At 43.1% G+C, this 25,026-nt stretch overlaps 2 protein-coding genes across 3 annotated transcripts; one reads left to right on the top strand and one right to left on the bottom strand.

Moving 5' to 3' along the window:
- The first annotated feature begins 503 nt into the window (after positions 1-503).
- Positions 504-4,402, top strand: SARC_00335 (hypothetical protein). Its single transcript, XM_014305997.1, has 4 exons — positions 504-741; positions 2,470-2,598; positions 3,729-3,930; positions 4,103-4,402. Exons 1-4 carry the CDS (start codon positions 636-638, stop codon positions 4,269-4,271), a joined length of 606 nt encoding a protein of 201 aa, XP_014161472.1. The 5' UTR covers positions 504-635; the 3' UTR covers positions 4,272-4,402.
- A 1,495-nt stretch (positions 4,403-5,897) lies between these two features.
- SARC_00336 lies at positions 5,898-25,026 on the bottom strand. 2 transcript variants are annotated; one of them, XM_014305998.1, is made up of 12 exons: positions 24,732-25,026; positions 23,822-24,034; positions 23,124-23,261; positions 22,124-22,225; positions 21,468-21,742; positions 20,522-20,629; positions 19,506-20,076; positions 18,607-18,767; positions 15,853-16,384; positions 14,362-14,441; positions 7,103-13,774; positions 5,898-6,681 (listed from the first exon to the last, which is right to left on the bottom strand). In XM_014305998.1, the coding sequence occupies exons 1-12, from the start codon at positions 24,850-24,852 to the stop codon at positions 6,292-6,294; spliced, it is 9,363 nt and encodes a 3,120-aa protein (XP_014161473.1). In that variant the 5' UTR covers positions 24,853-25,026; the 3' UTR covers positions 5,898-6,291. The 2 variants fall into 2 exon arrangements, with proteins under 2 accessions (XP_014161473.1, XP_014161474.1); XM_014305999.1 differs by having other exon boundaries at positions 19,506-20,079.

Genomic DNA, 25,026 nt, shown 5'->3' on the forward strand with positions numbered 1-25,026 from the left:
GGATATTTAGTCCTCCAGAGCTCTTCACAACGATATGTTGATCTGAAAATCAATACAATCCAATATTTGGCGCGTGTGTATCATACAAATATATTTGAGTCGATATAAATTTCACCTACACACCTCCATGGGTAGTCACATACAATATATGGATGCCATACCCCTAAATTGATTGTCCATTTATGTTTTCAAAGTCGCACCGCGGTCACACGATAGATGTATTGTAGCTATCCTTTTCTTGTTCCAACAACTAAAAATACTAGTGCTTGGAAACTTTGTAATTATTTATATAGCAAATGGCCATTGATATACATACCCGTGAATGCATTTCTGTCTTTATTTATTTATTTATTTGAGTGAGAGACAGAGAGAGAGAGAGAGAGAGAGAGAGAGAGAGAGAAAGCGAGAGACTCTCCTCTGATCGAAAAGATTACATACCTGTATTTTTTATTTGTTTTTTTATATAGAAAATAACTAGCGATTGAAAATACCGTCGGTTCTTCCACTTTCCCCCCTCAGGGCCTCGTGTCTGGTCATATACTTGCGGCATATGCCTCTTAGAGTGATCACATTGCATACGTACATTCACAAATAAATATCAAAGTCAAGAATCGAGGGTGTAACGATCTACTACCATGTCTACTTACAGGTCTTTTGGTACGTTCACAACCTTGTGGTCGACTGCTCAAAGACTGTCACCCGTGTGCAATCAGGCAAAGCCAGTAGCAGCCCGTTGTGCAGGTATGTGTTATTGGAATCCTGCATAAGCGTTACTTGATAGTATAGATCTTACTAAAGGAGAATGTGTTGCTTAATAGAATGGAGCCTGCTCAACGAGCGTGTGCCATCTAGTCTAAGTATAGACTCGTTGTTAGTCGGGTATGTGTTTACTCTCTAGCGAAATGTACTTATATGCAACTATGTGTTTTGATAATTTAGGAATTGTGCGATAATTGGTTTGCAGGCAACCCTGTTCATCGATAGCATTATGATGAGCTTTTAGACCGTGTTTGGTCCCTACTGGGAGTGATAGCACCGATCTGGGCGTGTGCGTTCGTTGTGCGAGATGTTGAGGAAAATTATTTCTTTGCCATTGATTGTTGAACTTGGGGTTAAATCGGATCGCCTTAACGCTCTAGTATGCCGTAGTCAATACAATTCACATGTTACATCTAGAAATATGTCATTCACTAGTACAAGAATAAGTGGGCTGAGTGGGTAACTCTATTCCGTTGTTAATATTTGATGCCGCAACTTCTACTCTGTCGCCAACATATGTACACCGCTGAACATTGCAAAGGGGGCATATGTTCATAGTAGAATGAATGGCCCTGTGCATATATGCCATCAGATACTAGATCAACTACAATAGTTGCGAACTCAGTCAGGGCTCAAAGATGTTTGCAAGACATCGCAATTGTATGTGCATGGTGCACACAGTGTGGAGCGCAAATTTAGTACTCGGGGGTTCTTTTGCGCTGGCTATTGGCCCACGCAATGGCTTGATTGTACGCACGGGCGAGCTCTCAGCTCCTCGTCAGAAACGACACTTCCCGTAATCTTTCTCTTGCACTTATTTTCTTGTACACTGAGAAGATACTAATTATACCTGGACACGTGCACATCGCTACATTCTTATACACTTGTACGCGTATAGCGATACTCATACTCGGAGCCACACGGACACTCTTCTTCAGTCCTTCTCTTGCATATAATATCTTAACACATTTGAACATATGTAGTGAGACTTGGGCATGTGGATATTGTCCCGTGGTCTTTCACTCGCACGTAATATCTTACACATTTAAACATGTGATACTTGAATATGTGGATATTGTCCCGTGGTCTTCCTCTCGCATGTAATATCTCACAAATTTGAACATTTGTAATGATACTTAGATATGTAGATATTGTCCCATGGTGTTTCTCTAGCACTTAGCAACTCGTACAGTTGTCTATATGTAACGATGTGCGGACATGTGGCTCGCGTGACTGCATCGTTGCTTATCCCCTGGCTGTATTGGCAACCGCATGGTTCCCAACGTATCATAGTAAATAGTAGATTTCCTGTTTTTCTATCTTTCTATCTATCGCACCTCTATCGCAGCACGTGATCCACCCAATTATGTATGTATGGTGCGAAATTCGGGCACCAGATGTATGGATCTAAAATATTCAGACATAATCAGTCATGCGTCTGATAATTATTTGCTCATATCACGTGTTACGAGGCTGGATCTAGAGCGAGTGCATTCTCTATGCTTCGCATTCTTCGCTCATAATTACACATATTCCGGTTTAATACTTATGTGGAGTGACCCTCTTTGTAGAACTCAGTAAATAGGCCTCCATGGCATTCTTAATAAATTAGGCGTCCTTCGCTATACGAAATACACTTGTACATGTATCGTCTGGACTCCAAATGAATTTGCTTTCAATCATGTCTGTTGTGTTGATTGCTGTGCATAGTCAGGTGCATGGTCACGAAGACCACTCCCGTGAAAGATGGGAACACGGTAGAAAGCCGAGCTTTTATACACGAACGCGATAGTGGGGAAGTGGTACTTTCTTACCTGGAAGACGACACGCTGGCCCGAGGTGCGTGTGTAATTATTGGCATACCTGCATATTTTGGTTGTAGTGTGTCTAAAGTCATTCACTTGTATTGTCTTGTACTGGTACATGTGGGTTCTCTCACGGTCAGCACTATTCAATTACTACGAGTGTGTCTTTTGTCAACTTGTCACAGTTGTATAATGTTCTGGTTCTCCACTACTACATCGTGTGAGGGTTTCTCATAGAGTATGTCCACCTGTGTGGGACTCTTTGTCTGTGGTACTCTCCTCTCGTTAGTTGGCTGGGCATACATCTGAGACGCGTGTTCGGGTTCATTCACTGGTAAGGGGCACGGGCACTTGTATCAGACTTTCGTGTCTGGCATGAATTACTGGCCTAGGGCATAGACGCGTGTGAGAGTTGTGTGTGTTTAGTACTATTCACTCATATGAAACGCTCTTTTACCTGACACTTTCGTAATTGACCACAACCACTATGTGTATGGCAATTTGATGGGGGACTATGCGTCCAGCATAACTAAAAAACTCGAGGATCATACTTGCATTACCGTATTCACTAGTGCAGGACATGGCGCTTTTGTGAGATGTTGGTGTTTAGCGTCGATCATCAGTATTGCATGGACAGTTGTGAGCAACTCTCGTGACAAGCGTCAATCGCGAGTACTGGGTCTACACGCTTGTCTGGGACCTTTTGTGTCCCGCAACGATCATTAGTACCTGGCACATAGGGACTTTCTTGTTGGTAGTTGTTTTTTATAAATCTGTAAAATGGGCACCTTTATGAAGCTCTCGTGAAAGATGGGAAGTATCATATGGTTGGCTGAGTTCCTAGAGGCGATATTACTAGGGGCCATGGTATAAAAATATCTATTAGCTGTTTCAATAGATGGTTGCTCGGTACGCGCTCTTAGAAATCACATCGGCGCCGCTTAGACATTGTTGTGACAGCCGCATACCTTTGAGAGCTGTTTTGTAATGCTTATATAGTAACACTTTCAGCTAACCATGAGTCACTATCGAGGGAAAGTCCATTCCCTTTGTTGTGTAAACTTTAGCTTCAAATATACATATCTTAAAGGACAATGTGGTTTTTAGTTGACATATTTGTGGAACAAGCATCTTGACACACCAAGGCATCCCTGTTTGATGTAGGTCCCGCCGTTATAGGATGGTTGAAACGAGGGTGCAGTGTAACACCTGCCAACTTTGAAGATAACAAAGAATTTATCAGATTCTTTCAGAAAGTAGTCGGCGATAATATAGTGGATGACGAGGACCACAAGTACCTTGCCCAGATGATTGACGTAGGTTGGATGCACGTGAATGATCCTAGGAATCCACCCTATCAGAATAGGTACGTACCAATGTTTTTAATGGGGGTTCAAGCGCATATTGCCTGTCTTACGTTCGGGTAACCTTGTCCTGGCAATCATTGACAGTGTGTTGTGTGTAAACGGCAGCCTGTCGTTCGTACATGTTTTTGACACATAATTATATTTAATCCATAAACTCTTGCTACCTTTCAGGATTGCCGAACACGAAGATATATTAGGTAGTGTACGCGTGGCAGAAGGGAAGATGGTGCCGGGCACATATGAGCCTATGCCGGTACACCGCGTAGTATCACCTAAGGGACTCATGCGGTTACAACCATTCCTTCACGATCGGTTGCTTCGGGCTTATTCTGAGATATGATCGTCCAAGTCCTATATGGCACGATTATGACAGTAAAATAAGATGAATATTCTCACTCAAATATATATAGGACAATTGACACGCGCATAATGCTGCATATAATTTAAATATACAAAAGTGGTACACGCCTGCAGCATCGAATCACATCTCTATTGAATAATATATTCTGTTCGGAGCATGTATGTAGCGCACTTTTAGTATTTTATGCATTGTTTGGCTTCTCAATTCTATACAGGGCTGCTTCGGTATAGCTGGCGCAATCGTAGGGTGTATTTGCAGATATAATTGTCTTAATTGTCTACCCTGATTGTTTTCGGATTAATTCCGGATCCACATAGTACTTAACCCGAAATGATGTTCGTACTGTCTTGAAAGTCGGCTCCACTCGAGAGTATAGACTCGTGTTCGCAGCGAATGGCTTGTTATACTGAATTGTATCTCTGTCTGATACATTAAAGACTGAATCATGAATCAGTAAGCTCAACAAAATAATTCTGCCTGATACGATAAACGCTATCGCACAGCGAAAGCAAGCTCAATACAATGTGCTGACGCTACATACTTTGCGCAATAGACCCACTTCAATATAGTATGATGTAGGCTCTCGCAGGCTAGACTGATGTGATTTTACAAGCAGTCTTGTCACGGCCCATGCGTTGCTCAGTAATATTTTTGGTGTATATCGTGTTTATTTTAGGTCCCAACAAGGTGTATAATGATTTTCTGATTGATTCAGTCATTTCTATTGAGTAGCGCCGAGCCACATCATATCCGCGAGGGTGGGATCTCGTGAAATAGAAGTTTTTCTATTCGGATTCTTTGTCCACGCTCGTTGACATATAAGGCCTTTGAAAATGATATGTCATGAATTTATGCATCAGATTGGAAAGTTCACAATACGTGCATAATCCTACGCATCTAAATCACGTGAGAAAGCCTCATGAATGAATGAATCTTAGTCATCAAATGGGACATATGCGAACATGTGCGAGTATACGAAGTGATGTAAAAGCTGCTCTATTGTCTTCAAAACGTCTATTTAACAATAATTTATGCTTTGAAATGTGAACGGATTGATTTCAATACGTGTATAAGCAGATATTGTACCAAATGTTTGTTTTCGAGCGGAATCAACATATAATCAACGAATGAGAATATGTTGGGAGATCCATTCCTATATGTACCGAACAGCTGGAGGATTTGAATAACTGACGCCGCTAACATCCTTATTGGGCTATCATTTTGTGCTAATAGATTACTGTACAATCGTGTGATAAATATCATTTGCATTGATGAAGAATATAGTCGTTTTCATAATTTTCTGCTCCGTGAATCACCACATGTTGGGTACTATTATATGCCTCGCTCATGGGCAGGCGGTAATAATAAATTTGATCCCATCCTTCTAAGTTCATTTTTGAAATAAGTTTAATTGATATTATACTTTCATAACACGCTACATACTGCGTGGCATTACTATTTTGTATATATCATCAGTCTGGCGGATGATACATTCATCCCATTCAAATATGCACGCACTAGCCATGTGAAGGCTATGGGTACCACAACCGCTCGAATATATCATCGCGGCTAAGGCCTACTTTCTTAAGGAGCAGCAGCCACGTACGGATGCACAATACGTATTGGCTGTGCACTCCGATGCGAACAACTCAGCGCTCCAGCAGCAGCCCGCAGATGTGAACGCCTCCCAACGAACACACCTGTGGACAAATACTTGCTTAGACAACTATTCTGCGTGAGTAGAGAAAGACTGCCGATGGCATGGGGATTCTTTGCGGCTGTCAAAGTTCAGTTATGAAATTAGATTACCATTCTTCAACACCCCCAGCACATATCTATCCAGGTTGGTGGTAGTCATATGAGTGCACTCGATTTACCGAAAGGTTGAATATGGTACACATCGCTTGCGTACAGTCCAGGTATGCAGCGACCAATTCTCACATGGGACTCAGGAGCCTGCACGCAAAGTAGGAGCAAATCTCTTGAAGCATACGGAATCCTACGCCGTATCCCCTAGTTCACGATGCTCCTCGAATACCCTCCTAAATGCTAGCATCTGTTTCTTACTCTCGAATTTTAAACGGAATGTGGTTGGTAGACCTCCAGCCTCCTCTTTTGTGTAATTCATTGGCGTTGTCCAACTGAAAGTATTGTTTGCACATATTTTCACAGGTGAGCATCTTCGCACAAAGTGTTCGGCCACCCGCGGATCGTCGCCTATACACATCCAGAAGCGTGCCTTACCATTGTAGACATCGGGTTGGCTTACTATGTATGCAAAATCCTTACCCAGCTCTACAAATTCTTTCGTATCGCTGTCTAGCTGGTAAAGGGTCGCTGTTTTTTTAACCAGATGCTCGGTGCCTTGTAAATCCTTAGCCTTGAGTGTCTGAAAGAGGTATTCCAGTGGTTCTGTGAGCCTTCAGATCGCTTATACTTTAATCACCAGGAGTGAGCTTTCTGGGTTAAATTTCGAACAAATAGCTAAATGAAGTGCCCATATCTCTGCTTTATCACCTACCAGCTCACTTCTTGCGAAATCACAAATTCCGCTTACGCACATATTTCCAGAAATAACTCATACGCATTTTAACTGCAATACTCTTTCGACTCACACACGTATACCCTGATTGAAAATAGACTAGCAACAAGGTAAGCAAGTGTATCTTCTTAAGTGTATGCATTGCAGCCAGCTGCCTAGTTTAAAACATGAATTTCTTGCACCGAAAATAGCAAGATATACACAAAATCACCTATAGACCCGAGTTATTGAAATAAGTACCTTGGATTTGTACGATTTGCAAACTTACCTCCTTTAAGTATTCTTCCTCATCATCGTCACGAGAATCGCTCTCTTTGTCATCGTAGTCAGATTGCACGTTAGTCTTGAAGTTCCTATCAGAGCTGCTGTTTATGAACGAAGCCTTGAAGGATTCCAGTATATCCGCGCGTGGGAAGTCTATTCGATACGTTGCCTTGCCTTTCGTATCATCAGTGAAACAACTGAGTCTCAGACTGTTTTTTTGGGCGTCCTGGGCATCGATTACCTCCACCTTCTCATTGTTCGTAAATTTTACGAGCACGCGCTCGCCCGACGATCCAGTGAAGTACTGCTGCCCGTTGCTGCAATCTAATTTTACCTTCACGACACCTTCGTCCCCAGCTGTGCGTGTCGCTTCCTCATTCCGAGATGTAACATTTACCCATTGGTCATCTGCAAAAACATACAGCTTCGCATTTTCACAACAAAATTCTCTCTCCGAATCCTCCAAATTTTCCACCACGTTGCCTTTATCCACATTCGCATTTACCACTGACTCTTCAGCGACGGACACAATTGCAACATCAGCACCTGGCGCAACCTCCATATCACTTTTCCCATCCACAGGCGCACTCACTACCGGCTCCTGCACAACATCCATGCCCTCATCCCCCCTATTCAAATCCTTCTCGACTTCCTCGTTTGGTTGTACATTTTGTGCCGGAACATCCGCATCAGAGTTCTCGGTTTGCTCGTTGTCTACGCCAATTGAAGCGCCACTCCCCGCTTGCGTAACCGAATCTTCTGTAGCGTCTTCCTCCGCCATACCAGTTTTTGAAGTATCATCACGGGGACTCTGAGTAGAGGTTTCCGTCTCCTTCTCAACACTTCGGTCTTCCTGTGCACCTTCATCCTCCGTCTCCCTATGCTTTCCACCACCATAACCCTGGACATTGTTGCTATCCTTCTGGCCCTCACCGCTTTTTTCCTGAGGACTCTCCAAGGCATCTATTACGCTGTCACCACCACTCGCTGACATTTTGGAGGCACCCGTAACACTCTCCTCGAACTTTGCCTTGAACTCTGCTGCGGCCTCGTCAGTTTTGAAGCGTATTTTAAATATCTCTTTGGTGCACACGCCGTCCACGAAATCATTAGGTGTCACCCACGAGAACACACGCTCATTGGTATCGAGCTTCAGTTCCATATTACTAATGATACGATGGTTAGACGATATTTTTAGTGTTTTATCTCTCCTGAGCAAGAACCGCACGGCACCACTCTGCTTGTGCTTCAACAACTTCGCAGGACCCGTGCCCCTCTCCTTCCACTGATCATCGACAAATCTGTAGAGTCTTGCCCTCACCTCAAACAACACATCCTCGTCATCCTCTCCAGTTTCAACTGCCACTTCTTCCAGCGTCACAATTGGTTCGAAGTGCACATCGGGCTCGTCTTCCAACTGTGATACCTTATCATCCGCAACACCACCACTTGTCCCAATACTCTTCTGATCGCTACCTGTAGCAGTAGAAGCACCAGTATTACCAAACAACGGTTGCGGTACCGATGCTAGCTCGTTACTTGACCCGCCAAAACCAAAACCGGATTTAGGAAGTGTACTATTGAACATACCGAAGTTTGGCTTTGTGAATGGATCAGCGCCAGGCATAGGCTTCCCAAAGGTGACCTTCGTGGGCGGATTGACAGATCCCGTCGAATTCGATACAGATCCTGCATTTGTGTTGATGGACAGAGCCGGTTCACCTTGAACGCCAAAGTTGGGTTTAAATTGAGGTGTGCCGTTCGATGCAGACGTTTCAGGTGTGTCTTTTTTAGTGGCACCGTCTCCGTTCAGCGTGCTATTGGTTACAATTGAGCTATTGTCGCCATCAACCGTAACGGACTTGCACTCCCCCGCTGGATTTGCAGCTGTCCTTTCAATTACATTATCTTCCTCCGATTCTTTTACGGAAAGTCCTGCGCTTTCTCCCTTCGCAGCTGCCTCAAACACTTGCCTGAACCTGTCCATCTGTTCTTCCGTCTTGAGTCGCATACTGAACATACGTCGTTGAGGTTCTCCTTCATCGGATGCGTCCATTGGTGCTATCCAGTACGCAGCCGCAGGATTATCAGCGGGTTTAATAGCAAGCCCCTCTGGTATCGTATGATTAGCACATATTTTATGCGTCGCTTCGCGACGCATCAGGAACCTGACCGCCCCCGTGCTACGATGTCTCAGCATTCTAGCGATGCCCACCCCTCGTTCTTTCCACGCACCCTCCACTTTCATATGCAATTTGGCCCTTTCCAAGAACAAAACGTCTTCGTCTTCCTCACCAGTCTGAGTCTCTACTTCCTTCAGCGTCACAACAGGCTCGAAGTACACGTCAGGCTCCGCCTCGACATCATCGGTATTGCCCGACACCACTGCCAGTGTCTCCTGTGACTTTGCACCATTCTGGTTGGTTGTCACTGGGACACCAAATACGGGCTGCGGTGCTGTACTGAATCCCTTAGAGGCACCTCCAAAATGTATGCCGTCGGTTGTGGGTGCCGGAATTCCAAAACTAAATGTCGAGACAGGGACCTTTTTGATCTCGGCAACTGGTGCACTACCATCTTTGCCCATACCACACGCTGGACAGACATCCTCCGATTTCGGGTTCGTGCAAAGGCATCCCTCACAACTCCACTTATCACCGGCTGGAGCACCCCAAATAGAGGAGGTTGGTATAGTTTTTGATGCTGGCACGCCTGCCGACTCGTTCGTATCTTCAATCTGCTCTTCGTCATCATCAGTATCATCCGAATCATCCTTTACCTCGGGTTCTGCAGTGTTTCTTACTGTGGTGTCCTCGCTAGTTGCAGCATCGCCTGTCGTACTCTCACGCTCACTATCCAACACAGCCTCCGACACACACTTTTCAAACTGTGTTTTAAAATTATCCGCGTCGTTATCAGTCCTGAATCGTATCTTGAAAAGCTCTTTTGTGCTTTCTCCGTCCACGAAATCAGATGGTGTCATCCACGAGATCACACGTTCGTTGGTGTCGCGCGTCAGTTTCATAGCGGCTATGATACGGTGATTAGATGCGATCTTATGCGTTGTGTCTCTCCGCAGCAAGAACCGCACGGCTTTACTCTGTTTATGTTTCAACAGTTTGGCCGGACCTGTACCTCTCTCCTTCCACTGATCACCGACGAATCTATACAGCTTTGCTCTAGCCTCGAACAATACATCCTCGTCATCCTCCCCAGTATTGACCTCCACCTCCTCTAGCGTCACAACTGGTTCAAAGTAAACATCTGGCTCAGCCTCGACGTCATCACTACTTTTCACCATATCTGCAACAGCAATTGAGCCTGAACTTGCGCCTTCCACAGCCTTGGGTGCAAATAACGGCTGCGGTGCTGCTGCAGCCTTCTCGCCATCTGTATTAGCTGTGCCACCGAAAGGACTTGTGGCAACACCTCCGAAACCACCTCCACTTACTGCCCCTTTCCCAAAAAAACCAAAGCTAGGCTTCGAAGAGTCGTCCGTAATTGACGTCTTCCCGAATGTTTCAAATGGAGATACCGTACCACTACCAAATATAGGTGCAGTACTACCAAATGCAGGTACAGTACTACCAAATGCAGGTGCTGTACTACCAAATACAGGTGCTGTACTACCAAACGAATTAGTGCTGAGCCTGGCGCTTCCTGCGTTGTAGCCGAATATACCAACACTGGGTGTTGATAATGACTCATCCGCATTAGCACCCGGACCCGGACCCGCACCGAATTTCACGTCTTTGGTCTGCACCTGTGGCAACTGTGCGGGTTCGTGATTGACCTTCGCTGGCGACTTAGGAGATATTCTCGATACTGTGTTGTCCTTGACTGGTTCGGCTGCTTTCTTCTCGGTACTCGCAGCATCGCCAATAGTTGATGAAGAGGCTATGTTCGTCCTCACATTCGAGGCATTCGCGACACTCGCCTCAAACTTGGTCTTGAACTCCGCCGCAGCCTCGTCAGTTCGGAATCGGATCTTGAACATCTCCTTGCTGCTCTCTCCATCTACAAAATCAGACGGTGTCATCCACGAGAAGATGCGCTCGTTTGTATCAGCCTTGAGTTCCATATTGCTGTTAATTCTATGATTCGACGCTATCTTAAGCGTCGTGTCTCTCCTAAGTAAAAACCGCACACCACCACTCTCTTTATGCTTCAACAACTTGGCGGGACCGGTTCCCCTCTCCTTCCACTGGTTATCAACAAATCTGTAAAGTTTTGCTCTCGCTTCGAACAACACATCCTCGTCATCCTCACCCGTGTTGACCTCCACCTCTTCCAGCTCCACAAGCGGTTCAAAGTGCACATTCGGCTCCGCCTCAACATCGTCCACGACTTTAGCACCTGTGCTTGGTTTTATTTCTGGTTCATTTGGTACCCCAAATACAGGCTTACTGTCAGTGCCACTTTCAGCGATTGAAGCTGCACCACCAAACCCAGAGCCTACGGGAGTGGTACCTACACTAAATAGTCCAAAACTTGGTTTTTCTGTTGACCTCTTTGCACTCGCACCTGTAGTAGTGGACCCAAACAGTCCTGTTTTCTTGGGCGGTTCTGTGTCAGTAGCTGATGTCGCAATGGACGGAGGTACTCCAAAATTGAAAGTGATCGTAGGCTCGGCTTTGACCTCAGGTGCAGGCGCACTACCATCCCTACCCGTTCCACACGCGGGGCACACATCCATCGACCCTTTGTTTGTACACAAGCACCCCTGACACTCCCATTTATCACCAGAAGGAACACCCCAGATAGAGGGCTTAGCAGGCGAAGTAGACGCATGCACTTCTTCCCCTTCTGCTCCATAGTTATCCTCGTCGTCTTCGCTGGCTTGATCAGACGGCACGTCCGCCTGCACACGGGATGCATTCGCAATACTCTCTTCAAACTTGGCCTTAAACTCTGCGGCGGCCTCGTCGGTTCGGAATCGGATCTTGAACATCTCCTTGCTGCTCTCTCCATCTACGAAATCAGACGGTGTCATCCACGAGAAGATACGCTCGTTCGTGTCAGGCTTGAGCTTCATATCGCAGATGATACGATGGTTTGATGCTATTTTGTGCGTAGTATCTCTTCTCAGCAAAAATCGCACGGCACCGCTCTCTCTGTGCTTCAACAGCTTAGCAGGGCCCGTGCCTCTCTCCTTCCACTGATCGTCAACATATCTGTACAATTTTGCTCTCGCTTCGAACAACACATTCTCGTCACCCTCTCCTGTGTCGACCTCCACCTCCTTCAGCTGCACAATTGGCTCGAAGTAGACGTCTGGCTCCGCTTCCACATCATCAGACATCTTGGGCGTCTCCAAAGTATTAGCCGTGGCGGTGTGCTCTTTCTCCGTACCATACTTTCCAGGATTACTTGTATCGAATTTCTTGACACCAAACAGCGGCTCTATTTTGACATCTGTGGTGGCCTTAGCACCACTGAATGCAGACTGTGCTTGTGGCGTTGTAGATCCTTCAAAACTCCCAAAACCAGTTTTGCCCCCGAACTTTGCGCCGAAACCTCCACTTTGGATAGTTGCTCCTTGACCGAAGAGGCCGAACGACTTTGGAGCCTCACTCGTACTAGCGCCTGCACCTCCGAAAGCGGACCCAAATACACCGAGTTTCATTGTTTGTCCATTGGTCACTGGAGGTGTTCCCTGTGTGGTGTCAGGTGATATCTTGAAACTACCCTTATTACCATCCTCAGGTGTCTGGTTTGTAGCAACTGTTGCACGTACTTCTGACTTCTTCCCCTCGGGACTCTCTTTTTCCGATTGCGAGGGGGACACTTCATCTGCCTCCACTACACTGCGCTCGAAGTGCGTCTTGAAGTCTTCCGCGTTCTCGTCGGTTCTGAAGCGAATCTTGAACAGCTCCTCGGTACTCTCGCCGTCTACGAAATCCGACGGTGTCACCCACGAGAACACACGCTTATTGGTATCGGGCTTCAGTTCCATGTTACTAGCAATCCGATGATTTGAAGCTATTTTCAGAGTCGCATCTCGTCGCAGCAAGAACCGTACGGCACCACTCTGCTTGTGTTTTAACAATTTCGCAGGACCCGTGCCCCTCTCCTTCCACTGACCATCGACAAATCTGTAGAGTTTTGCCTTCGCCTCGAACAACACATCCTCGTCATCCTCTCCAGTTTCAACTGCCACTTCTTCCAGCTTCAAAATGGGCTCAAAGTGCACATCCGGTTCAGCCTCTACGTCGTCCGAACCTTTCGGAAGACTGCCCATTCGCTTTTTCTCCTCGACGTTGCTGTCAGATGCCTCACTTGCACCATCGCTTACACTTGAACCCGGCAGTCCTCCAAAGGAGGTATGTTTCGGTTTAGGTGGCTCAGCTTTCGATGTACCAAACGGCGTTGAGTTCCCAAAACCAGTAAAGGGGCCGGGGGTCGATATTGCACCAGTTCTAGCTGTATTAAAGAAACTGTTTCCGGCATTCAGGTTTGCAACTGGGTTCGCGAAAGGAGACACAGAAGACTGCACAGTTTGTGAGTTGTCTCCGATATTTGCGCTGGGTTTCGTGAATGCAAATCCGAACGGCCCCGATGGTTTCGATGCCTCAGATTTTTCAGTAAAAGTGGAGATAATACCACCACTGTGTTCGGTATTGATGACGGGTGTGTCCAATGACTTGGGGATAAGCATCTTCATCAGTGGATAAAACTGCGATAGAAATAAAGTGTTGATGCTTAGAAACGCGAAGAGGAGTGATCACGGTTGTAATCCTATACAAAGGTGGCTTGAATTATATACCCGATAAGCACGCGCCAGCTTTAGAAGGTATATACTCTGCCAGGGTTCGCGATGAATAACAGGTCGTAATACAACCCGATAGGATAGATATATACCAGTCGTGTGATTGGGAGTGGAACATGATACAAGTAGAATTATGACGCTGATAAGGTATATACACCATCCAGTGTACACTTGCAACACACTTCATGTGACCAGATAAAACAGAGTGACAACTGCACCACGAATACTAACGGTCAAGCCTATACAGAACAATTCAAGAGTGATGCTCAAGAGCTTGACACATCGCGTTTAAAATCACAAAGCAAAATATGAACGCGAACGATCTTCAATAGAAATTTGATATTATCACCAAGAGGTACCAGAGTAAAAAAAGAATAAGAAAAGAAAAGAAGGCAAAATCGACGAAAGAGATTCTCTCAGAAGCAAACCCCTCATGAAAAAGTAGACCACACTTGATAATCGTAACAAAACTGAAAACAACCGGCGCCACTCACCTGGGCAGCCAACTCTTCCTTTTGAAACAGAATCTTGAAGAGGCAAGTGGTGGGTTGTTCGCTTCTCGACTGATCACGATCTGCATACAACATCAGAATGAGTATGTGAATGATATTTCAGGCCAAAGTCATTAACATATAGTCCGCATCATCCTAATTTCCGCATATCTCCGACAATACGCAAAACACTTTTACAGACACACAAATAAAAGGACACGTAATGTAAAATAATAATATATACCTATATATATATGTTTGTAATGTAAAATAATAATATATACCTATATATATATATATGTTTGTAATGTAAAATAAAAATATATACCTATATATATATGTTTGTAGATATATATATGAACACGAATACACACAAATGTATTAAATATATAAATTTACAAAAATAAAAAACATAAATATACATATATAAACATATACACTTAACACTGGCATACATATATATATACACTAACACTGGCATACATATATATATATACACACATACACGAACAATTCATGTAGATGCTGAAGCGAAAGCAAACTAATATATATATCCATATGCATCTACACACATATATATATATAAACATACAGAGTATAAATTTGGACATAGACATTAACACACACACAAATGTACATACATACAGAATACACACACACACACATATATATATATATAAATATATATATATATATGTATGTCTGTGCACATATGTATACATACATATACAAAGACGTGTATATGTATACGTATGCATATATATACATATACATACATACATATAAACACCCACCCACACACATATATATATTGCGGGTACTTTTTAAGTTCAAAAAACCAGCAAATCCAGAGTGGAAAGTATGGATCCTTTGCTTGTTTTAAAGTAGTGTAATAGCTTCTAGAAATTGTTAAGACTGATAACTTTACGGTGTCGGTTTATATACGCGTGAGCCCATGGCCTAATGGCGCCTATAACAAGTTAGCTCCTTACGGACACTAACTGCTGGCCTGAATCATGATGACGACCGTTCCCTTCTGGATACCGTAGTCACCATCTATATATTTTACACCACCTTACAGCTTTTAAGTAAATTCTTAAAGTTGACTTAAGTTCAGCCTAGCGTTATGTACGCAAACTATTGGCTTACACGAATTAAACCTATAGTTTACAACATTCCACCCTAATCTATGTATAATGTGCACATTCCAAAACCCACCATCATACACACATGTCCCCACGTGGACTCGGTATCACACGTGTCACACACTAATTACGATATATATATATATATAGTAGTGCTCATAATATCATAAATGGCACTCCCATCCGAAAAGTCTCAAGAAATGTCACTTCGACACCAAATACAAATGGTGGTTCAATTTCACCAGCATGGTAGGTTGTCTGATCATGAATAACGGTAAACTAATTATTCGCGCGACTGAGTACTATACTTTACAAGATAGAAACCGACCCAATACATATTACTACATACTTGTTTTCCAAACGAAAATCCGCTGCTTTGTATCCGGTCGTACCTCCAGTTCTTCATCTATAGTATGGTAAGCAAGAATCGCATCCGTTCCTTCCTCCGAAAAGGTCAAGTAGCTGTCGCGCGACTTGGTGAACTGCGTTACAATGCATGAGCCCACCCCCAGAACCTGTGGTGTACCGTCCACAATCTCGAACAGTTCGGCACGGGCCTCAAACAAAGTGCTCTCCTCCTCCTCATCATATCCCTGGCCATTGTCCTCAGTCTCTTCCTCATTTTCGCCTTCAGAATATTCCGCCTCAGAATCTTCATTAGCGGATGTGGATACTGTGGGGTTCAGTTTGGAGCTCGACGCAAACCCACTGGTACCCCAAACATCTGGCTGTGACTGTACATGAAATGCGAAGAGAAGAATGGTAAGAGGACGCGCCATAGACACAGGCGTCGAGAAGATGGGTCCTACAGTTAAATAAGACAGACTCACGCATGTGGCGGAGGGTATAGCACTCACAGCCCTGGCAATGACTGCATAAGGCTGTGCGAGAAGGGCAAAAGAAAACATAACGAGAGGGGACGCAACAGACGCACACTACTCACATTGATAGATAAATTTCTCATATGGAGAGACACACATTACACTGGTGGAGGGTCTCCCTAGTGACCTTACATGCTCTACCCATGGGGACCGCCCTACACACCCTTCGGGAGTAAACATTACTTGCCTGCCTGTAAGAGGGTTTATGTAAGAGCCCTCCACCAGTGCCTATAAGAGGGTAAATTTTTCTCTCTTTAAGAGACGTACAATACTCACATTAAGCGACATACAAAATTCACATTAAGAGACACGCATTACTCATATGAAGAGACACACATTTCTCATATGAACAGGCACACATTGCTCTCATCCACAGACACAAAACTCACCTTAAAGACATACATTACTTATATGAAGAGACCAGACACATTACTCATATGAAGAGACACACATTACTCATGTGAACGGACACACATTACCCGTATGAAGATATTCACATTAGTCATATGACGACACACACATTACTCATATGAAGAGACACACATTACCCATTTGAAGAGAGACACACTACCCATATGAAGAGATTCACATTACTCATATGAATACACATACAATACTCATGTGAAGAGTCACACATTACATTACACATATGAAGAGAGACACAAAACTCATGAAGTGGCACACATTACTCATATAAAGAGACACACATTACCCATATGAAGTGGCACACATTACTCATATGAAGAGAGACACATTACTCATGTGAACGGACACACATTACCCATATAAATAGACACCATTACTCGTATGAAGAGATTCACATTACTCAAATGAAGAGAGACACAAAACTTAAATGATGTGGCACACATTACTCATACGACGACACATACATTACTCATATGAAGAGACACACATTACCCATTTGAAGAGAGACACGCTACCCATATGAAGAGATTCACATTACTCATATGAATACACATACAATACTATGTGAAGAGTCACACATTACATTACACATATGAAGAGAGACACAAAACTCATGAAGTGGCATACATTACTCATATAAAGAGACACACATTACCCATATGAAGTGGCACACATTACTCATGTGAAGACACACACATTACCCATATGAACGGATATAAAGTACTCTCATATGAAGACACACATTGCTATCATTGAGAGACGCACATTACTCGCAATTTTTATGTAATAGGGGATGCAATAGCCAAGTTTTTCGACTCACAAAGCCAGTCAGTACTCAGTGAGGTGACAAGGGACACAACAGACACAGGCGTGGACAAGACCGGGCTCGCAATTGAGAGTAACTGACTCGCGCTACTCCCGTTAAAAATAGCAAGTAAAAGAGTCAAAATGGTTGTACTCCCAATGAATACACAGAGACAACAATAGCTGCTCATACATAGGGCACACAATCTCGCATAGGGCAGGTAAAGTGAATACACACACAGTTGCGACGAAACGAACGACGGTATGTGGTACACTCGGACATTGAGTATCCATCCTTATGAGAATGGTTTGACACTCCCAATGTAAAGCGAACTGTGTGGTTGTAGGCGTTGTATTGTTACATAACAGCATTAATCTTTACACCCAAACACAACATTCGCATTGCATGTTTGTTATTATTGAGCGAGTGTGAAGGAGTAGGTGCTGCGTAAACACAGCACTAGCTTTAAGAATACCTGGGAATTAGGTAGCAGTAGATACCGCCATTCACACAACATACACAATAATACAATATCTACATCTAACAAAACAAAAACAAACACATAACTCACAAATACAAAATCCACATCTAAACGATTAAAAACAAACACAGCACTCACAAATACAGTGTCTACATCTAACACGATATATAAATACAAACACAGCACTCACAAAACAATATCTATCCATCAATAAAAACAAACACAGCACTTACAAATACAAAATCCACATCTAAACAATAAAAACAAACACAGCACTCACAAACACAGTATCTACATCTAACACGATAGATACAAACATAGCACTCACAAAACAATATCTGCGTCTAATATGATAGATACAAACATAGCACGCGAATAAAAAATCTGCGTCTAACACGATAAATACAAACACAGCACTCACAAATACAAAATCTGCGTCTAACATGATAGATCAGCACTCACAAATACAAAATCTACGTCTAACATGATAAATACAAACACAGCACTCACAGAGACGTTGAGCTGCATGACGGTAGCTGGAGAGTTAATGGTGGCTGTAGGCAAAGCTATGTTGGATAGTCCTGTCGCAGCATTGTGATTTGCACTTCCGGTGGATTGGTTGACAGACAAGAAAGGGCTCGCAGTGGGCTGGTGATTGGAGGTTCCACCTGCTTTTGGGACAGCGACCATGATAAAAAACAAATCAACGAGTTGGAACTTATAGAGTAGTTGCGATGAATTGGCATACATAGTACGAATATACTCATGCACGTATGTTAGAACTGTAAGCAAAGACACTAGTAGACGGTATAATAATATAAAACTATAAGCAGTAAAACAAAATTAAAACTACTTAAACTCTAGCGCAAGTTCTGATTTACAGTACATCCACACATATATGTGATTAAGATTACATACAAACACATCTGTGATTTTGTTTACATACACACACACACGCACAATGAAGCATATTCAGTTGTATGTGAATGCAACAAACACACATGTACATGTTGCATCTCCTCAATATATGGGATGAAATTAGTACAAGCATAAACATATATATGCCTATACACATAAACCTCGGAATCTGAAATACAGGTCATATTGTGCGATGCCTATGTCTGTATTCAAGAAACTATGAACTGTATGTGTATACATACCTGTACACTCATGCGTGAATGATATTTAGTATAGCGAATAGCAACGGAAAGTCTGTAGTATGTATAGACACAACCTACATGAGCGCACATATGCATATGCGCATCTCTCCAACGAAACATCTCCAAATATATCGTAATAGACTACACATAACTCTGTGTATCAATAACAGATACATTTCATAAAAAATTTAAGTGTAACAACAAGTCCATCTCAGCGATACCTATATGAGACAGCACACAAAACTCTACCTGGACCGAATGGAGAGGCTTTCGTCTCAGCAGACCCACTCAGAGTCGCCCGAAGATCTCCAGATGCCAGGTTCTGGTGCAGCTGTTGTTGTGGCATCGTTTGTTGCGATGCTCGGGCTTGTCCTTGGAATAGCGCCTCCTGTTGTTGCATAGGTGCCTGTTGCTGGCGCTGCTGCTGAATCTGGGCAAGTCTCTGCAGTTGTTCATACTGCTGCGGGTTGAAGTTCTGTCGGTTGGGTGAGTTCAACGGTTGCTGGTAATCAAGCATAGGTCTATTAGGCAAAGCTTGCACCTGCTGAGCTTGTTGCTGAGCTTGCGATCGTAGCTGCTGCTGTTGGTACATATATAGCCTCTGCTGCTGGTGTTGCTGCTGCTGATCTATTTGTTGTTGCTGCTGGTGTTGCTGGTGTTGTTGTAGTCGTTGCTGTAGTAGTTGCATCTCTTGTTGCTGTTGTTGCATATTCTGCTGTTGTTCTCGCATTTTTTGGTGTATGTGCTGCATGGCCTGCTGGTATTGAACGGCCCATTGTTGTTCTTGCGACGACTCCTGAGCAGGGGGTTGTTGCGTCTCCTGCTGATCAGAAGTGGGTACCTCCTTTATAAGCTACAGAATGCGCGTCAGTTATACAATGAGATAATCTGGATAATTTAGAACACTTAGGAACATCCAGCACATACATATTAGCCATATAAATGTAAGCCCTAAAACGTGTAGCAACTATAGTAATTATAGTTGAGTATATATATATATATATATATATAGATAAATAGATGTATAAATCAAAAATAGAAATAAAACGAGATTTACGCACCGGGTACGTATAGTTGAGAGATAGTAGCCATATCAGAGTGAGACACGGAGATGATGTAGCGTAATTTGTACACAGGGCCAGATGTACACATACTATACGGGGTCAACCATGTACTGCGGGCACGGTATATCATTTTGTCGGTTAACTGCGATCAATGCAAAATAAACATGCATGGCGATAAATAGTTTCGTGAATTTGACTCACATGCGAGGAAGCTGTACTCAAGCGTTGTGCATCAGCGACAGGCGGTGGCAAGTGGGAGGCCATACCACCGCGTGCCTGCTGTGCGGCTCCATTGTTATCCTTCATATGCTACAAATGATGTTCGGGCGGAGTCACAGTGTGTTAGCAATGGATCCCACTTTCGATAGATCGATGGTGTAGATTGTACACAGATTGGAATCATGGTGTGTTAGCAATGGATCACACTTTCGATAGATCGATGGTGTAGATTGTACACAGATTGCTGCTGTGAAGTGGATTTGTTTAGTGTTGCTAGCGAGTGAAATCTGATAACGGATTGACGAGGTTCCATGCCAAGATGGTCACGAATACTTCGGACAAATGGAATCACATGACTGCGAAAATCTAACCGGTACATGACGCTCAAATAAGATAATATCTCGAGAAACAGAACTTCCAGGAGATGAGAGACATAACCGCCAACAGGTAGCATCTTGCAGGATACATACCATCTTCAAAAACAGCAAAAACATGTAAATTTCATACTGGTAAAATGACAGCGGTGTTATTGACTCATTGCGGCAGAGACTTGGACGAAATTTTCTTAAATTTTGTTGACTAGTGCGGATCAAAGACATGGAGACGTACACACACACGACGCCAAAACACACAAACGGACATATGCGCACAGAAATCATACAGACGCATGTGGCACACACACACAGAGAATGTATCACTTATGAACGCACCCTCGTAACATACACCAAAATTAACGAACACAGACATTAACACGCTGAATCGGGCAATCACCTATGCATCGGCCATCTGAAGCCATATCCAACCAAATCGGTCCGTTCACCATCTTCACCGACCCCTAATATGACAGTTGCCGCTGTCCTTTAACTACAGCAGGAGTGGTATATTGTAACATACGCACGCATACACACACACAGACAGAGATAAATACCTGTGTATCAGCTTGCTGTAACCCCAAGCCAATCAATTCGGATCCGCTCACCATCTCCACACACTCCTTGCGGTACAATTGCAGTAGTGCTTTGGCCGCAGCAGGAGTGGTGAAAGTGGAGCGCGCTACTTCTATGGCATTCTCCATTTGGGCAAAGTCAGCTCCACTGACCCACACCACGGCACGGGGTGGGTCAAGTACTAGAACGAGTTCATTGGCTAGATGCTGCTCTGATTGTTCTTGGTTGGGGCGGTAGCGGGACGCGGGCTGGCTGCCTACAAGGTCATAGCAGGTCAGAAAGGTTTCAAAAAGCAACAACAAAAACAATATAAGATAGAGAAAAGACTGGCAGAACTTGCAGATAACCAGGAAGCGAACAGAGGCGTAGGCCGCCAAAGAATAGGACAGTTTCTCCTCGCTTACTTCAGTGTAAGCGCTGCTCATCATCCAGATCTTGAAAAACCCCCACAAAGAAGCCCTAATATGAAAAGCAATCCTTGATACCATGGAGCATACAACACAGCCAACGACAACTCCGTGATATCTTCATCGACACATTGTTCACAGACACACGTGGTGATGCATGCGCGCAAGATGAACAGAACATACATATACGAAGCAGTCAACATCAATAGACAAGTATTCAACCCACTTACTGCGTAAATATTTGCGCACTTTTACCCAGCTGCCACTGTCCGCAACCGATCTCAACTCCTCATCCGCAAAAGGATTGTCGTGGAGCCTGACATCAATGCTCTCTGTATATAGTAGAGTGCACCAGAAAACGCACATTATAAGTAAAACTGGATAAAATAAGAATAAAAACTTGAGTCGAGTTCTGAATGGCCACTATTAAAGTCAGGCGATGGGATAATTTCAATGCTTGTCGTACGAAGAACTGTAGCATTCTCACAGCACTAAAGACACATTCCCTTCTTCAAATTTTAGGAGAATGCGAAAGAAGAATTGTCGCATTCTCCTATAAAATGAGACTCCTGTCGTACGACGAATGGGAGCGCTGTCCTAGGAAATTTCAAACGTGTCGTCTGTGGCGCAGTGAGCTTGAAAATAAAGTACAAATAAGACACATCGCCGGAGATACCTTCATGGTAACTAGTATGGTATTCAATGACACTCGTTGTCAACGCCATTGTGATACATCTATACATTCACACTCATACAAGGACAGTAAACTAGTTCTCATACAACAAAGCACAAGTCTTCGCGGCAGAGCCCCTTTTACTTCATAGTATTGTCTGCTAAATGACATAACACCACGCATTGCCGGTACAAGAAATTGTGGTAACGCCCGCATCGCATGGTGTGATACCACGGCACGTTACATATGTGGCAAGGAAGCGGCGATTTGAATATTTGAACACAGAGCCCCCATGCGAATGCGTATATTTGATAGATCGTATCAGTACGTCACGGTTGTGGCTCACTTCCTAGTGTTCAATTGGTCAGTACTGAGAATGTGCAATAGGAATATATAATAGTGTACCGTGAAAGTATAGTACGAATACGAGAGTGCACGTGTGTAGAATGCGTAGTATACGAATGTGGTGGGAACAGGATTTGATTTTTAACTAACGCGTGCAATACACATTAATAGAAACCAGCTAACACCTCTAGACGACCAAAAAACTTACATACCGGATAGATTGCCAAACCATTCCGGGAGAGATTCTAGTTTATTGTCACTCAGGTCCAACACTTGCAATCCATTTAGCTGATACAAACTCTCGGGAAGAGATTGCAATAAGTTTCCACACAAAATGACTTTTCGCACGTCTATTGCATCAGCCCGAGGAGAAAGCAATATCATGTGTGTGAGTGGTTGATATTAATATATACAAAACACTGATAGGAATTTGAAATAAATGGATGAGAATACAAAATGCAATACTACAAGGACACCAGAAGGAGGAAAAACGGATCTCATCACACAGACATGGACACACACGTACTGACTAATATATATAACACAAACATATGTATATGCAGGACTACAGCGCATGTATACGGGTATCTGGACGTATACACACGAAAAAAATCTATACGAATATCTGAATTCGTCCATCAACGAAGGACTCATCACACGCATATATACACAATTTACACTACCATGATCACGTACTAAATTTGTGCTTCATGTAGTCAGAATAAACATATACACGTGTACTCACATTCTTTAGAATTGTATATGTGTGCAAAGAAAAATCTCGCTACAAGAAGATCCAGCGAAATGTCGATTCATGCCTACAAGGACTAACATATCATTTCTAAACTATTGACAATTTGCATATGTGTACGTGTACATGTACATCGTACAACTATGTATATCCACTTACCCGTAGCAGCGCTCAGAAACCCATCAATATGCGTCAACTTATTATTCCTGCAGGACAAAGATCGAACATCTTCCCAGTATTCAAAGCTACCCACTATCGCTGGTAGACTTGTAAGGTTGTTGTTGTCAAGCTCAACCACAGACACGTGCTTCACGCACTCTGCGGCGCTGGGCTTCTCTGTCAAGAATTCGTCCAGATGGCCATCTTCAAGATCTATTGCAATATTATGTGGTTGGCAAGCGATTCTTAGTATTTTTATGATTGATCCCATTTCATTGATGACAGTAGTGACGAATCGGTGTGGCGCAACCTTTAATGCAAAGTCTAGCAGTGCATATACATATACATTAACAAGATGCGAATGTGTCGTTCTAGGACAAAATATGTCTTGGGACGAGGAAACAGAACTTACATGAAGATACTGATAAGAATTGATTCCAATGAAAAGTAGCTAAGGGCAGGCATGTAGCCTTTCTAATGGGCACGTACAATTAGTTTTTGATTTAAAACGTAAAATAATACAAGCTAGCATACGGTTCTAGACGTATGTCCATATACATATACAATACACACACACATATATATATCCAGATACACTAGACTATATATATATATATATTGAAATGTGCATATATATATATATATATATATATATATATATATATTGAAATGTGCACACACACATATATATATATATATATATATATATATATATATATATATATATATATATATATATATATATATATATATATATATATATATATATATATATATATATATAATATATATATATATATATAGTGACCATGAGCCCCATGTGATTCGAAGAAGAAAAATAACGCCACTGTTTGGGATGTGGCTAAAATTCTGTGTTCACACGACTGAGCAATCTACATAGAATGCATACCAAAACTGTTGAAGTTCAAAGTATACGTATTCCGTATCGCTCTCAAGGCTCTGAAAATCTTTCTCTTCTGAGCCGTGTCCAGTTGTATACGTGAAGAGCCCACACTTGTCGGAGTAGCCATACTGTATAGAATTGCTTATGTAGATACAGGCTTACAAACTGACAGTATTCTGTTCTGAGAAACGAGCTTCCACTGATGTATGTACTTGAGCGTAGGCTTGTACACGTGGCGATTAAAAGGGGAAGTTGACCATAAACGCACTTCCGTTTGCCTATACAACAGAGTATATTCGTG

The sequence above is a fragment of the Sphaeroforma arctica genome (assembly GCF_001186125.1).
Source record: "Sphaeroforma arctica JP610 unplaced genomic scaffold supercont1.9, whole genome shotgun sequence".
In the NCBI taxonomy this organism is placed as follows: domain Eukaryota; class Ichthyosporea; order Ichthyophonida; genus Sphaeroforma; species Sphaeroforma arctica.

Coding starts and splice junctions, on each gene's coding strand:
- SARC_00335 (XM_014305997.1), top strand. CDS start 636: ATGTCTACTTACAGGTCTTTTGGTACGTTCACAACCTTGTGGTCGACT. Junction 742..2,469: donor AGTAGCAGCCCGTTGTGCAG/GTATGTGTTATT, acceptor TGCTGTGCATAG/TCAGGTGCATGGTCACGAAG. Junction 2,599..3,728: donor AGACGACACGCTGGCCCGAG/GTGCGTGTGTAA, acceptor TGTTTGATGTAG/GTCCCGCCGTTATAGGATGG.
- SARC_00336 (XM_014305999.1), bottom strand. CDS start 24,852: ATGGCTACTCCGACAAGTGTGGGCTCTTCACGTATACAACTGGACACG. Junction 21,743..22,123: donor AGTGCGCAAATATTTACGCA/GTAAGTGGGTTG, acceptor ATGACCTTGTAG/GCAGCCAGCCCGCGTCCCGC. Junction 18,768..19,505: donor AGCCTCTCCATTCGGTCCAG/GTAGAGTTTTGT, acceptor CTGTCCCAAAAG/CAGGTGGAACCTCCAATCAC.